The 15,171-nt window shown below is 40.8% G+C and overlaps 1 protein-coding gene across 2 annotated transcripts in view; it reads right to left on the bottom strand.

Annotated features, from left to right (window-relative positions):
* KrT95D (phosphofurin acidic cluster sorting protein KrT95D) overlaps window positions 1-15,171 on the bottom strand; it is a 393,377-nt gene that overhangs the window by 15,307 nt on the left and 362,899 nt on the right. Inside the window, exons 8-9 of one of the 2 annotated variants that reach the window (XM_080280420.1) lie at window positions 2,649-2,790; window positions 2,063-2,207 (exon numbers count right to left, since the gene is read on the bottom strand). In XM_080280420.1, the coding sequence (XP_080136546.1) occupies window positions 2,063-2,207; window positions 2,649-2,790 (287 nt within the window). The remainder of the gene's footprint in view (window positions 1-2,062; window positions 2,208-2,648; window positions 2,791-15,171) is intronic. The other variant, XM_080280421.1, reaches the window with a different exon arrangement.

Raw genomic sequence — 15,171 nt, 5'->3', positions numbered from 1 at the left:
CATGTCCAAACCATCTCAGTCTACCTCTCCTCATCACAACATCAATACACTCCAGTCCCATCCTACCTCTCAACTCTTCCATTGTAAACCCAGCCCCCACAGACCTTGCATGCAGGGACACGCTACACATCCACCAAATCATTGTCATTTCTGTACGTCTCAGCCTGCGAATATCCTCCTCCTTTACTGCCCAGGTCTCACTACCATACAGCATTTACACTCCTAACACATGCTGCATACAAAGACCCCTTAGCATGTAAGGAGAGTCCTCTCAATGTCAGGAGAGGCAAGAGCTCCCTGAACTTCTTCCAACCACTGCTCACCCTAGCCACAGAGCTAGCTCCAGCCCCACCTCCAGCACACAACATGTTTCCCAAATAACAAAACTCTTCCACACACTTAAGAGATTCACCAGCAAGTTCAATCCTTTCACGCCTGACAATCTCCACCTGCTCTCCCCGACACACCGTACACATAAAATCAGCATTATCTTGCAGTCTACCTCTGATACCACTACATCTATTGTGCACCCATTTCTCACAAACACCACACAAGATGGAATTACTTCCCACGCCCTTGTGGCAAACTGCACATGGCCACTCTCCCTTGTCTTTGACAGTACTGCCACCAACCCTAGATATCATCACTTTCGTTTTATCTGCATTTACCTTTAAGCCCTTGTGCAAAATATATTTACATAACCCTGGTCTTGGCTTTGTAATGCTGTATCAGTGTGTTCATATGAACTAAACCATACTTGTAAAAAAAAATATATAGCTACGATTCATTATCATTTTGTTCTGGTTACTGTAAAACAATCCAACCCTAAAGAGGGAAGAACTTCCACCCTTGCATGGTTCAATTTTTGTCAACCTCTCATTAGATACCGAGACCACAAGTTGTCATACATCAAAATAATTCCATACTTCCTGCTTGGGTTTTTCACCATTATGGTATCCTAACCAAATTTCCCATGAGTTACTGAGCTAACTGGGAACATGTATCAGAGAAGAAATGAAGTCCCAGATGTACATGGAACCAATACAATGTGACCTACCTAGCACTGCTAATCCTGTCTCATCCAGAGGTGAGAGAACTGAATTATGATCATGATGCTTGAATAAGATTCTATGCACCCATTGGCAAATGGGGGAAAAGGGCTTGTTGAGAGGTCTCTCTCTCTCTCTCTCTCTCGCATATGCATGCAAAAAAAAAAAAAAAAATTATATATACAGTATATACATATACTGTATATATCATCATCATCATCATCATCATCATCATCATCATCAGCCGTTGAGGTCCACTGCAGGACCGGCCTATCCCTACCGAAGCAGGGACGATACAGCCAATGTATCTCTACCCAGTGGCTTAGGCTGTCTGGTAGAGACTGTATGTAGGGTGAGAAGTGCTTGTAAGTGTAATTGTAGTGTTATAGTGGCTTTGGATTTGTGTGTAGACTGTGAACCAAGTGTAATCGGCCCGCCTTATGCCGACTGGGTGCAAGCATACAAGTATGCGACACTGGCTCAGTCACAGCACCCCTTACGTCCGCCAAAGTAGCAAGTGGCTCGGTGAACGATTCCCAAAGTTTTTACAACTCTGGGGGGAGGCAAACCCTCGTCCACCAGCGTGCGAAACGCACGCTCTACCACTGTACCACAGAGGCTCCACACACACACACACACACACACACACACACATATATATATATATATATGGGTGGATGTACATACTCTGACTCTGTAATTTTTATGATCAGTCCAATCATCCACTGACATCAAACTTCACACAAAACTTTCTTATCTTTATTTTTCAGCTAATTTTTTTTCGTTTCAACCACACCAAGATTTGGTCATGAAACCTATGTTTTCCAGTGGGTTAAGTTATAGAAATTCTCTAGAGGAGCAGGTATAGTAATTCAACTGACAGAAATATTCTACTCCATATTTATTAGTAACCATAAAAGCAAGAACTCACACTAGCATCGACACTGGCACTAGAGTTTGGTCAGAAATATTCTACTCCATATTTATTAGTAACCACAAAAGCAAGAACTCACACTAGCATCGACGTTGGCACTAGAGTTTGATCGCTCAACTGTCATTTTCTCTTGCCTTGGAGTAGAGCCCCCAGTTGATGTGATACTTTTTCTCTCCTTCAGGGACATGTTGCTGCGATCTCTGTTAAACAGCTTGTTTTTGTTGCTGAAAAATAAAGTGCAGTCAAATTAACGATACTGTACTGTGGACTGTAATGGTATCCAACCAGCCATTCAGAAGCACAAGGGGAAAATAATAATAGCCTACATGCAGACTGAATGAAATGTCAAAAAAGAACATTATGCTGAAGCAACACATATTCCAAACATTAGGAAATACATAAATAAACATATTACAGAGAAATGAAAATGTTCAGCACAGTCTAATTGATTACAGTACTGTAGATTCGAGATCTGCATGTCCTCCAACAGCACAAGACATTTTACACAGCACAACTGACCTCTACCCCGACCCATTCTACACAGCAGCTAACACATTTTGCTTGTAAAATTGCTAACTGACATTCAGTGGTAGTTCCTGCTGTCCCCATCCTGGCATGCCCATACCATCAGCCTCGAGACTGCAGTGGATGCTATTGATATTAACCTTTTATTCTTGTCATCTCTTGGAGGTGATGATGCCAAACACTGTGGGTCTGAGTGTTCCTGGTCAGTCCAGTTCTCCATGTGATCACTGTCTGCTCTCTTGCTGCTCTCATCACTGAGTCTGTCAGCTCCCACCTTGTCTGCTGAAGAGCAAAATGCCTATTACTTATAAGGCAAAACACTAAATTGATAATGATTATAGTCCCAAGACTTTTCAAAACACTTTTTGCTATTATACATTTTTTCTTTCTATCATTCTTTCTGTCTTTACTTCTGCTTTGATCAATTTTTTTTCACTCACATATATCTTTCAAAAGAAGACATTACATATGCATTACGAGTCCCCAAAAATCCTAGTACAACATGTTGGTCTGAAAAATTTCCTTCATCACATAAAATATCTGAGGGCCTGAATCCTTTGATGAATATGCAGTGACACAGATATTATGTGCTGATCTACTGTATAAGGACATGCATATAGAGTACTGTACAGAATTCATTATGCACTAACATAATGATATCACATTCACATGATTATCATCTTCATGTCAGAACTTAAAAATACATTCACTTATGAAGGATTTTCTAGATGCCTGAAAATGCTATTTCTGATATCTATGCCACAACAACATTTATATAATAATAATGTCAGAAAACAGGGGAGGATACTGAAAATATGAGTAACTAATGCATGGAATAGTGTACACATAAAACAGAAGCTGGCACTACTTTTGAATGGTGCAATTCTCTCTATCCCAAAAGAGAAGGCACCAAAAAGGATGATAATGAATAAATAGGCCTACCTTGAAATGAGGAGTACAGTACTCACATTTTTTAAAACCTTCCAGCCTGAAGGATCTCTCCTGAGCTGAATAATATTCTGGCATTTGCAAAACTGAAATGAAAACAAAAGAAAAATGTTCTTTGGACGAAGGGGTTAACCCCTTCAACTTCAGGGACAATTGTATTTTGGTCCGGCAAATGCCAGATGATTTTATTTACCTTAAGTACGCTGCCTTGGCCAAACGAGTGAGAAACAAGTCTCCATCATCCCCTTTACCCTGACAATATTTATGTATTTCAATCTAACTACTGTATTGGCAGTCAGATTCAGCTAAAGAGATTCCTCAGGGTGATATCAGAGAAAGTTTTTAACCTTTTCAGTCAAAGGGTCTCTCCTCAAGTGAATAAAATCATCTAGGATAAGCCAAGCCAAAAATGATGAATGAAATCCTCAGGCTGAAGAGATTACAAAATACGGATTTAAAAATGATGAAGAATTATTACATACGAACACTAAAGTAATATCTGTTCTCTGTTCTGACCATGTAGTAAATGAAACACATCCAACCGCAATGAATATAGTCTTTTTCATACGTAAAGGAAATGGTGGACGTCAATGAATGGGGCATACCAGAAAATGGCAATGTCTCTATTGTAATTCTGTGAAGCAGGACAAAGATCCAAAATCAAACTACCCTGAAAATCGGTTTCACAACATATACAACTAGAATAAGAAAATGGCAAAGAAGTAGCAGTGAAGCAAAGTGATAGGCTTGTTTTGGTAGCAAGAAACACGAATGACCGAGAAAACGTTTCTTCTATAAAAAAAAAAAAAAAAAAAAAAAAAAAAAAAAAAATGACCTAAAAAGTTGTCTCTTCTAAAGAAGTTTAAACCAAATAAACTCATATCAAGATTCTTGAGATGTCTACAAATGCTGAATATGAAAGATTGGAGATCATAGAAAGAGTGAAGAGGAATGCCTTCACAAGGTGGCACTGATACAGCTTCGTGGTTTTACTGTCCAGCCATACAAACATCCCTCAAATCCCTCCATGTCCTCCAAGAGGGAGATGGTGGACTGCTGTGAAATGTCAACTTCAGTCTGAGGTTCACTGGGATCACATCCAGATAAAACAATAACAACTACAACAATCATTGACTGAGGAAAGACACAGTGAAAAATGCAGTTCTAGATTTCACAAGCTGGTTTTAGGAAGGGACAAGGTTGTGTAGATCAGATATTCATTCTTAGATCTTTAGTGGAAGAGTTTCCAGAGAGGGGAAAGAAGATGTATGCAGCCTTCATGGATTTGGAGAAGGCATATGACAGGGTGGATAGACAATGATTGTGGAAAGTATTAAGAATATATGGTGTAGATGGGAAGTTATTGAATGCCGTGAAGAGTACGTATGAGGCTGCTACGGCAGCAGCGCGTGTGGATAGTGAACTAGGTGAATTCTTCTATTTGAAGGTTGGATTGAAACAGGGATGTGTTATGTCTCCATGGCTGTTCAATCTGTATATGGATGGGGTTATAAAAGAGATACAAAGTAAGGCAGTGGATGTTGAAGCAGCCTTAATGAGAGAGGGCAGTGTTTGGAAACTCTCTGTACTGTTGTTTGCAGATGATACTGTGTTGTTAAGTGAAGATGAATGGGAACTGCAAGGCATGGTGGATGAGTTTTGGAGAGTGTGTATGAAACGTAATCTAAAGATGAATGTAGGGAAGAGTAAAGTCATGGTCTTCGAGAGAAATGAAGTCAGTGAACGTACAGTAAGGTTGGATGAGGAGGAAATGGAAAATGTGAGTACATTTAAGTACTTGGGTAGTGTGATGAGTATGGATGGAAGTTTAGAGGGTGAAGTGCTTGAAAGGGTGCAACACAGAAGAAAGGTTGCTGGTTCCTTGAAAGCAGTGATAAGAAACAGGGAAGTCAGAATGGAAGTGAAAAAGTTACTGCATGACAGTATTGTGTTACCAACTCTAATGTATGGAGGTGAAACTTGGACCTTGTTGGAGGGACTGCAGTCATGAGAGCAGTGGAAATTATTTACTTGAGAGGAACATGTGAAGTCACAAGGAAAGAGAGACTGACAAATGGGGAAGTGAAGACGCATTGTGGTGTGGATGTGCATGTGACAAAAAGCGTTAGGAGAAACAAACTGAGGTGGTTTGGCCATGTGGAAAGGATGGAGAGTGAGACTGATGAGGAGAATGTATTTGAGTGAGGTGGAGGAGAGGAGAGGGAGGGGGAGGCCAAGGATGAGATGGAGGGATGAAGTGGAGAGGTATATGAGCGAGGGGGATGTGAGCTGGGAGCAGGGCAGTGAAATGGCAGAGGACAGGGCGACTGGAGCCGCTTTGTTTGTGGCCACTCCTTACGGGACTGAGGCATCTGACAATAGACAGATAGATAGATAGCAATAATAATGGCTAATAATAATCGGGTTTCTCATTTCTCAATGGAGCTAATTCTTCCCGAGGAATTTACTAGCGTTTGAAAACAAAAAGTTACATTGCTAGTGCTGAAGAAAAGACTCTTTTAACGCAGCATCAGAAAGCTGAACAAAAAAGGGATGACTGTAAAGCATGATGGGTTCTGCATGTCCACTGCAATGAGGGAGGGATGTAAGTAGAGTTCAGATGAGAAGAATATTGACTGGGAAAAAAAAATGCAGCAAAGAGAGTCTGAAAGGAGCCAATGAGAAGGGGGCTGATGAGACATTAAGCCTTTGCCAAGCTGCTTAATAATGCTGTATGTGGTGAGCCCCCCTCCCCCCCACACACACATACAGTATTAGAACTGTAATCCACAGAGATGACTAAAGCCTCTACAAGTATGCAGGATTAGAGAGAACACAGAATTGGTCCAGCACACATACAAGAAAAAGCATAAGAGGAGACAGTATCTGGAGAATGTTTATCCATGACCACTGTTACATGTTTCACAAAGAATGTGTTATTTTTTACTAATTACTGACTATAAAAACCCAGTATGAGGATTCTTGTACATCATGATTCCTTGTACAGGATAACAGTCAGAATTCTGGGGAGACATTATGCACTTGCACCAGCACAGACCAGGCTTTATATAGCACTATGAACCGATAAATTATGTGTTTCTGCTCCTCAAAACCCCAAATAAATGTCAGATATATTACCATACTGTATTACTTTAAATAAATTATTTTAATCCTTTCATTTCTGTTAGGCTCAATGTATGAATTTTCTTCTATGATACAATATTTCCTTGCTTTAGTAAGAACTGTTGAGGTTATATATACTAAAAGTTATAAACCTTAGTATATATTTCTGCATAAAAAATAAATTACAATATATTGGTAAAAAACTGCACTATTTAACCTTTTCATTACAAATATGTTTCTTGTTATATTATGTTTTGGGTACCTAAAAGCAATTTTATTTCGCTAGGAAAGACCTCTCATACTGTTGTTATTGTTGTTGTGGCCCCAGCTTCATAGGGAGATGGACCTGGTGGACTGCAGGTTCAAGTCATTCTTCTCCTACAGTCCACCATCCTCCTCTCATGGGATAGGGAGGGGACTGAGAGATATCTGCATGACCGAACTGCGGAGTTGCCCAGTTCATCAGTGCCACTGTCTGAAGGTGTCCATCTTCAGCACCTCCCATTCTGAGTCATATACTTGTCCTACCCCCAAGTGATTCCTTCACTATCAATCCCTTCACTACAGCGGTATATCCAACCTTTGTATGATTATACTCAGCTTATAAAGAACCTCTTGTACTGAAAGGGTTAATAATTAGGTAATGTACTGGCATAGAATACTGCATACATATAAAAGATAATATGAACATGTATTCCGACACATAAATGTATGGTGCTCTAGCTACTTCTCTAAAGTTACTACAAATTTACTTAAAGTAAATTCTACCTGTACAAAAAATCTGTAAGTATCTAGTAATTACTAAGACCTCTAACTATCTAGTAATTACTAAGACCTCTAACTGATGTTTAACAGTTGCTTTAACAAAGATGGTTCTCCACAGACAGCAAGAAAAACATCATAAGCCTTACTTTCATCAGTACTAATTACTGACAAAATTAAAACTGAATGGCATGCATTACCAGTATTCAAAAACTGCTACCACAATACTATCAGGTCTCAACATTTGTGAAATTTTGGTACTACATCCAGTCCCACGTGAAGTCACATATTTTATAGGCCCCTCTGATTTGGATGACAGCAGAAGTTCTGGTGATGTTATGAATGTAAAATCTGCAAATGCAGCAATATGCAAATGATGAGACCCAACTTTCCCTAAATAAGCCCCAATTTACCTATTCTAACACCATGCAGTAATTAAACAAAGGGATCAGATATAAAAATAGGCACACATGTATACAACTGAAACATGTTTTGACAGGCTAGCACTTGAGAAAATGTTAACATACTATACCTTAAAAACTAAAACAATGCTTGTCTGAAATTATGGTACTATTCTCTGACTCATTATGAGGCAGATTTCATGCACTAATTCCCAACATTACATAACAGTCAAGCTAATACAGTATTCAAATGAGGTTTTGTCAAGTCTGACCCATAATTGCATTCACAGTCAAGTTGCCTATGGCGCAAACTTCTATGCCACAGTTTTCTATGACACGACAAGGTGCCAGACCCCCCCAAAATGAACCAGGTACATAAACTACCTATGGCACGGGTGCAGCAAGGTTTGAAACGTGCGGGCAAATTCCCCTGGTGGTGCGTTCCCCTGTTTCTAAACAAAGATGATGGCGACCACTTCAGCCCCATACTACAAATGCTCCAACTGTGGACTTTTTTCTCTTTTATGAGGAGGTTAAACTTCACCAAATTCACTGTGTTAAGTAATGAAACATTAAAGATTCTTTGGGTACTGTGACTAGTTTATAGGTTTGTTCGTAAAACCGCTATGAACGGGTTAGTGATGAAGCACCTATCTCTGAGCTAAGACAGAGTATAATGCCTCCCATCATCATCATCACGTATATATGAATGATTATTACTGTGTTAAATGTGAGTTTTGTTGACACGTGAGCAAACAAACTTTATCAAATAAACTTCTTCAATCAGTGCTTGATCAGGCAGTCTCTGCCATCTTTAAGGTTTTAGTTGGTCACCTGATCTGTGTCTACTTGGCTGAACTTTATTTCGCTTGATCTGCAGCACGTGGTACTGCTCAAGTAGAGCCTCCTGTTTTTTGTGTCTATTGTTACATGAGAGAAAGACAGATTTTGCGATGAGCTGGATGAAGTAGAGGAAGAAATGCCCAAGAGCTATACAGTGATCATAATGGGGGATATGATAGGAACAGAAGGAACTGGTCCTGAGGATGACATAGTGGGTTGTTACGGAGTACCAGGAAAAAATGATAATGGGAGGCGACTAAAGGATATGTGTCAGGAGAGGAGGTTGTGCATTTTGTAACTCATATTTCAAACACAAAGATGCACATAAATATACATGGTACAGAGGAAATGGGGATCGTGCTGAAAGAAGCCTGATTGATTACGTCCTTGTAGAGAAGTCGATGATGGGAATGGTTGCTGATATGAGGGCTGTGAGAGGACGATGTGGAGGTTTGTCAGATCATATGATTGCGGTATGCAAAATCAAGCTAAGAGGAGTGAGGTGAATCAGGAGAGAGAGGAGCAGTCAGGAAGAAAGACTGAAAACTGAGAAGCTGAGGATCAAAGAAATGGCAGATGATTACAGGACCAAAGTAGAGGAGTTAGAATCAGTGAACTGGAATGAAATGGATCTGGACAGCCTGTGGAATGCATATAGGGGCTGCTTAGTTAGGAATGCTAAAGTGGTGTGTGGTGTGGCAAGAGTAACAACAAAGAAGAAAGGTACAGCATGGTGGGATGAGGAGGTTAAGAGAGCGGTGGAGGAAAAGAGGAAGAAATGGCTAAAGTGGTTACAGGATAGGGGTTCAGTTGAAATAAGAACTGAGTATACTGATAGCAAGAAGCACATGAAGAGACTAGTGAAGAGGAAAAAGAAAGAGGTAAATGATGATCTAGGAAGAAAAATGAATGCAAAATACTCTGAAAATAGGAAGTTATTCTGGAACGAGGTGCAGAAATGTAGAAGTAAAAGCGGAAAGAAATGTGATGATTTGAAGGATGCAGGTGGTAGATTATTAACCCACAGAGATGAAGTAAGGACCAGATGGAAGGAATATTTTGAAAGCCTGATGAATGGGAACAGAGGGAGCAGAGTGGCTGTAAATATGATTGGTTTTGAGGGAGTGCAGAGAAGGAATGCAGTGCCAGGAGATGTGACACTTGCACAGGTGAAGAATGCTATGAAGTGCCTGAAAAATGGGAAAGCAGCTGGAGATGATGAGGTGTATGCAGACATGCTTAATTGTAGTGGAAAGAGTGGAATGAAGTGCTTGTTGGAGATATGTAAGAAGGCATGGATAAGTGAAACTGTGCCTGCAGAGTGGAAAAAGGCTGTGATTGTATCCCTGTACAAAAATAAAGGTGTGTGAAGTGAGTGCAAGAATTATCGTGGCATAAGTTTATTGAGTGTGATAGGGAAGGTATATGGAAGAATTATTATAGAGAAAGTAAGAGAGATATCACAAGTCCTAGTGAGTGATGAACAGGGTAGCTTTAGGGGTGGCAGAGCACGTGTGGATCAAATATTTGCAGTGAGACAGATAGCAGAGAAGGCTTGTGAGAGAGACCATAAGGTGTTTATGGCATTCATGGATCTGGAAAAAGCATACAACAAAGTAGACAGAGAGGGATTGTGGAAAGTTCTGCACATGTATGGTGTAGATGGTACGCTGCTAGGTGCCGTCAAGAGTTTTTATGATGGTAGCGAAGCATGTGTAAGGGTTAATGGGCATCTAAGTGAATAGTTCACGATCAGTGTGGGTGTGCGAAAAGGTTGCGTGATGTCTCCATGGTTGTTCAATATACATATGGATGGGGTGATGAGAGATGTAAAAACACGAGAAATGGAAAGAGGGATGGCGATGGTAATGAATGGTGACAGATGGAGGCTAGTGCAGAGTTTTGCTGATGTCTGTGAGCGTCGTGCCTTAAGAGTAAATGTAGAAAAGAGTAAAGTGATGGTTATTGAGAAAGACGGTGATCCTAGTGTGATGTTACAGTGAATGGAGAGAGACTGGAATTGGTGAGAGTTCCAATACCTGAGTACAGGTAACTCGCACGGAACACGATCTCACGGAACGCGCTCGCAATTATACACGGTAAGGGCTGGGATACATATAAGACAACGTAAGATTTAAAAACCATTATGAAAACTACAAATTAACGCAGGAGAGGCCTTTGAAATATCAAATCCTCGAACGTCACCGCAGCGCGCGGTTTGTTTTGATTACGTGACGATCTAGGCGGGAAATTATTCAGTGAGTGAGACATTCCCGAGTACAGTAGCACAGTATTTGTAAGTTAAATATTTACAGTACCGTACTGTTCTGGTAAGTTTATGTGCAACTTAAAGTACTATTAAATAACGTTAAAGCAAGAAATAAAGTCTTATAACCAGTTTACCTGATAGGCGTCAGAATATTGCCTTTTTTATTTGTTCGTTTTTCCACAGTGCTGTTCAGTATTTGTAAGTTAAATATTTACTGTTCTCGTATGTACTGTACTTGTAAGCACTTAAATAAAGTTAAATCATTAAATAAAGCCTTGTAACCAGATAACCCGAATTATATGATTACCCATGATCGGCGTCGGAATATTGCCGTTTTTGTTTGTTCGTTAAACTCTTACTGTACTGCTTTTCTACAGTACTGTATTTGTAAGTTAAATATTTACTGTTCTGGTATGTACTTGTAAGCAATTAAAGCATTAAATAAAGGAGTTAACCTGATTTATATGATTACCCATGATCGGCGTCGGAATATTGCCTTTTTTTTGTTTGTTCGTTAAAGACTTATAATAAGAGAAAAATACATTTTTGTCTTGGTATCTTTACCTATTTGCTCAGGTTTGCTGTAATGGTTTGCAACTTGTAGAAAACTGTGAAAACTTTCGGGAAGTGAACGAAAATCTGGGACATGACCTTGACTTCACCGTCTCAAGTATCATCTGTCATTCGACTGTCAGTTCACCACCGGCTATCGTGATGAGTGGATGTACGATTTTTTCGCTCGTGGCCATGCCTAACCACACATAGTTACACCCATTATCTCGACCCAGACAGAAAATACAACCTTTTTCCTCCCTTGCAAAACACAAACAATCACCCTGTTTACGAGACAGCAATATATATTGCGAAAATAACAAGGTAAAATGATAAAGATGAACGTAAAATGATTGAGAAAGATGAACATGTTATGACGGAAAAAATACGTTTTCCCTGTCTGTAAACGTATTTATTTCTGCTTTGCATCTGTATTCGTAATAATTAGACTTATTGTTCGTTCTGAAACTGCATTACGATTCTATTTTTAGCCATTCTCGTGGTGTGGGAGCTGGAAGTTGTGACACAACTTCCTTATTGCTAATCGGACTGACCCTCCACTTTATTCTCCCGTGGCAGAGTCTAGCCTTGGAGGACGTGCAGTTTTCTCATTTAGGACTGAAAATTCAACTCTTTCGCTCCCTTTTCCAAGCATGGGCACAACGATAACGTAAAAAATAACTCGAAACTACCATAAACATATATCAAAAAGGTGAAAATGTATTCATAACATTTTTTTTTTTTCCAGCCATTCCTAACAGATTATGTACTGAAATCATTCGATATCACAGTACTGCATTTCTAAGTTAAATATGTACTGTTCTGGTATGTACTTGTAAGTTAAAGCACTGGTACCAGTTAACCTAATTTATTACCTATGATCGGCGTCGGAATGTTTCCTTGTGTTTACGTACAGTATTTGTGTGTGGAAGTTTTGCTAGGAGTACTGTATTTGTGAGTTATAACATTAAATAAACCTTCTAACCACTTAAAGTGCTTTCTAGTGACAGATAACAGCAAAACAACACATTTGGGGGGTCTAGGGAGCAAAATACGGAGTAGTTTAAATATACGCGATTTCGCACCTAACACGGCACGGTAGGAACGAAACCCTCGTGTTCCGTGCGAGTTACCTGTATATATATATATATATTACCCCTGGGGATAGGTGGGGGTTTTCAAGAATACTCCCCCAGTATCCCTGCTTGTCGTAAAAGGCGACTGAAAGGGTTGGCGGAGGGTTAGTGCCCCTCCCCGGAAAACAACTAACTAAAAAAACAAACAAGAATCCTCGGACAAGGACTGACCAAACGATGACGACCCAGGACCGGACAAAGGACTTGGTAATGGCTACGTGGAATGTAAGAGGAGCGAATGATGAGATGAAAGAGAGAGAGATTGTCCAGGTGCTTGAGGGTGCAAAAGTGGTTGTACGTGGAATGACTGAAACAAAATGGAGAGGAGAAAGTGTGAGAGAATGGGAGTATGGATGGGGTATATGTGCAGGAGTAGGTGAGAATGAGAGAGCAAAGGAAGGAGTATGTATAGTTGTGAGTAAAAGATGGAAGAAGAGCATAAGACAGTACGGATCAGCTGGGTCAAGAAATGTGTGGGTAAAGTTGAAAGTTGGAATACAAATGTGGGCGATTGTGTGTGTGTATGCGACAATGCAAGATCGTGCTAGCAGAGTGAGAGAAGAGTTCTGGACAAATGTGGAAGTGTGCATGGAAAAGTTTGGAAGGAATGAGAGAGTGTTTTTGATTGGTGATATGAATGGTAAGGTAGGGCATGTGAAGGTGGATGGAATAGTTGGTGAGTGGGGTGTGCCTGCTGCGATAGATGAGAATGGCAGTGCGTTAGTGGACATTTGTGCTGGGAGGGGGTTGGTGATAGCCAATACCCTTTTCAGGCATAAAATGATCCACAGGTATACATGGCGAGTGATGAGAAGGGTGGGTGGTGAACTGAATGAAAGGAAGGCAATGATCGATTATGTGTGTGTGGATGAAAGGATGCGAAGATGTGTAATGGATGCAAGAGCTTACAGAGGTTGGGGGAGTGGACTTTCTGACCACTACTTGGTGGTGGCCAGAATTAGGATACAAGTAAGATGGATGAATAGAAGAAGGGAAAGACGAGAGGAAGGAGTAGTTGCAAGGAGAGTGGAAAGGTTACAAGAAGATGAGAAAAAGGCAGAGTATAAGAGAGAAGTGGAGGAACGATTGGGCAAATATGAATTGGAGCAGATGGGGGACGTGGAAGGTGTGTGCAGGATATTTACTGAAGAAATATGTGCGCATGATGAAACAGGGATGTGTCATGTCTCCATGGTTGTTCAATCTGTTCATGGATGGGGTAATAAAAGAGGTACAAGGTAGGGTAGTGGATGTTGGAGTGGCCCTGGTGAGAGAGGATAGTGTTTGGAAACTCCCTGTACTGTTGTTTGCAGATGATACTGTGTTGTTGAGTGAAGACGAAGGGGAGCTGCAAGGCTTGGTGGATGAGTTTGGGAGAGTGTGTAAGAAACGGAATCTAAAGGTGAATATAGGGAAGAGTAAAGTGATGGTCTTTGAGAGAGGTGAAGTCAGTGAATGTACAGCAAGGTTGGATGATGAGGAACTGGAAAATGTGAGTACGTTTAAGTACTTGGGTAGTGTGATGAGTAAGGATGGAGGTTTGGAGGGTGAAGTGCTTGAAAGGGTACAGCAGGGAAGAAAGGTTGCTGGTTCTTTGAAAGCAGTGATAAGAAACAGGGAAGTGGGCATGGAAGTGAAAAAGTTACTACATGACAGTATTGTGATACCAACTCTAATGTATGGAAGTGAAGCTTGGACGTTGTTGGAAGGACACAAGTCAAGAGTGAGAGCAGTGGAAATGAGTTACTTAAGAGGAACCTGTGGAGTCACATGGAGAGACAGGCTGACGAATGAGGATGTAAAGAAGCGTTGTGGTGTGGATGTGGATGTGATAGGAAGTGTTATGAGGAACACACTGAGGTGGTTTGGCCATGTGGAGAGGATGGAGGGTGAAAGACTGACGAAGAGAGTGTATGTGAGTGAGGTGGAGGAGGGAAGAGGGAGGGGGAGGCCGAGGATGAGATGGAGGGATGGGGTGGAGAGGTATATGAGAGAGGGGGGTGTGAGTTGGGAGCAGGGCAGTGAAATGGTGGGGGACAGGTCAACGTGGAGGCGATTTGTTTGTGGCCACCCCAAACGGGATTGAGGCGTCTGCAATAGACAGATAGATATATATATATATATATATATATATATATATATCCATCCATCCATCCATTCATCATCCAATCCTACATTGCCCCATGAGGAGCATAGGAGCCCAGGGTTAGGCAGTTGGTCCTGACATTTAAGAAGAGAGTGACCAGCCTCACTCATCCCTGAGTGACATTACATGAGAAATAAACCCCAACCATCCCTTGGATATAAACCTTCAATGGCTCAATCCGACTGGAGTGTAACAAATACCCACTAAACCACCAGGTGCCAATATTCGGTTAAATGGTTACCACCCAACGTAGTAAATGGTTTCCTGGTGTACAGGAAACCATTTGGCTTGTCACTCAGTGTAGAGTCACCCACAGGCAGAAGGAAGAGGAAAGAATGAAGGAAAGAAAGACAGAAGAGGGAGTATAAAGTCACCCGTAGGCAGAAGGACAAGGAAAGAATGAAGAAAGAAAAGACAGAAGAGGATGGAAGGAAGGAAGGAGGGATGGAGGAGAGGAAAGGGCAGACACCCGACAGCAGCACT

Source organism: Coenobita brevimanus, chromosome 84 (assembly GCF_032717465.1).
Source record: "Coenobita brevimanus isolate Jiangsu-jjx chromosome 84, ASM3271746v2, whole genome shotgun sequence".
NCBI classification, from domain to species: domain Eukaryota; kingdom Metazoa; phylum Arthropoda; class Malacostraca; order Decapoda; family Coenobitidae; genus Coenobita; species Coenobita brevimanus.
This window is presented reverse-complemented; position numbering and strand designations above follow the sequence as displayed.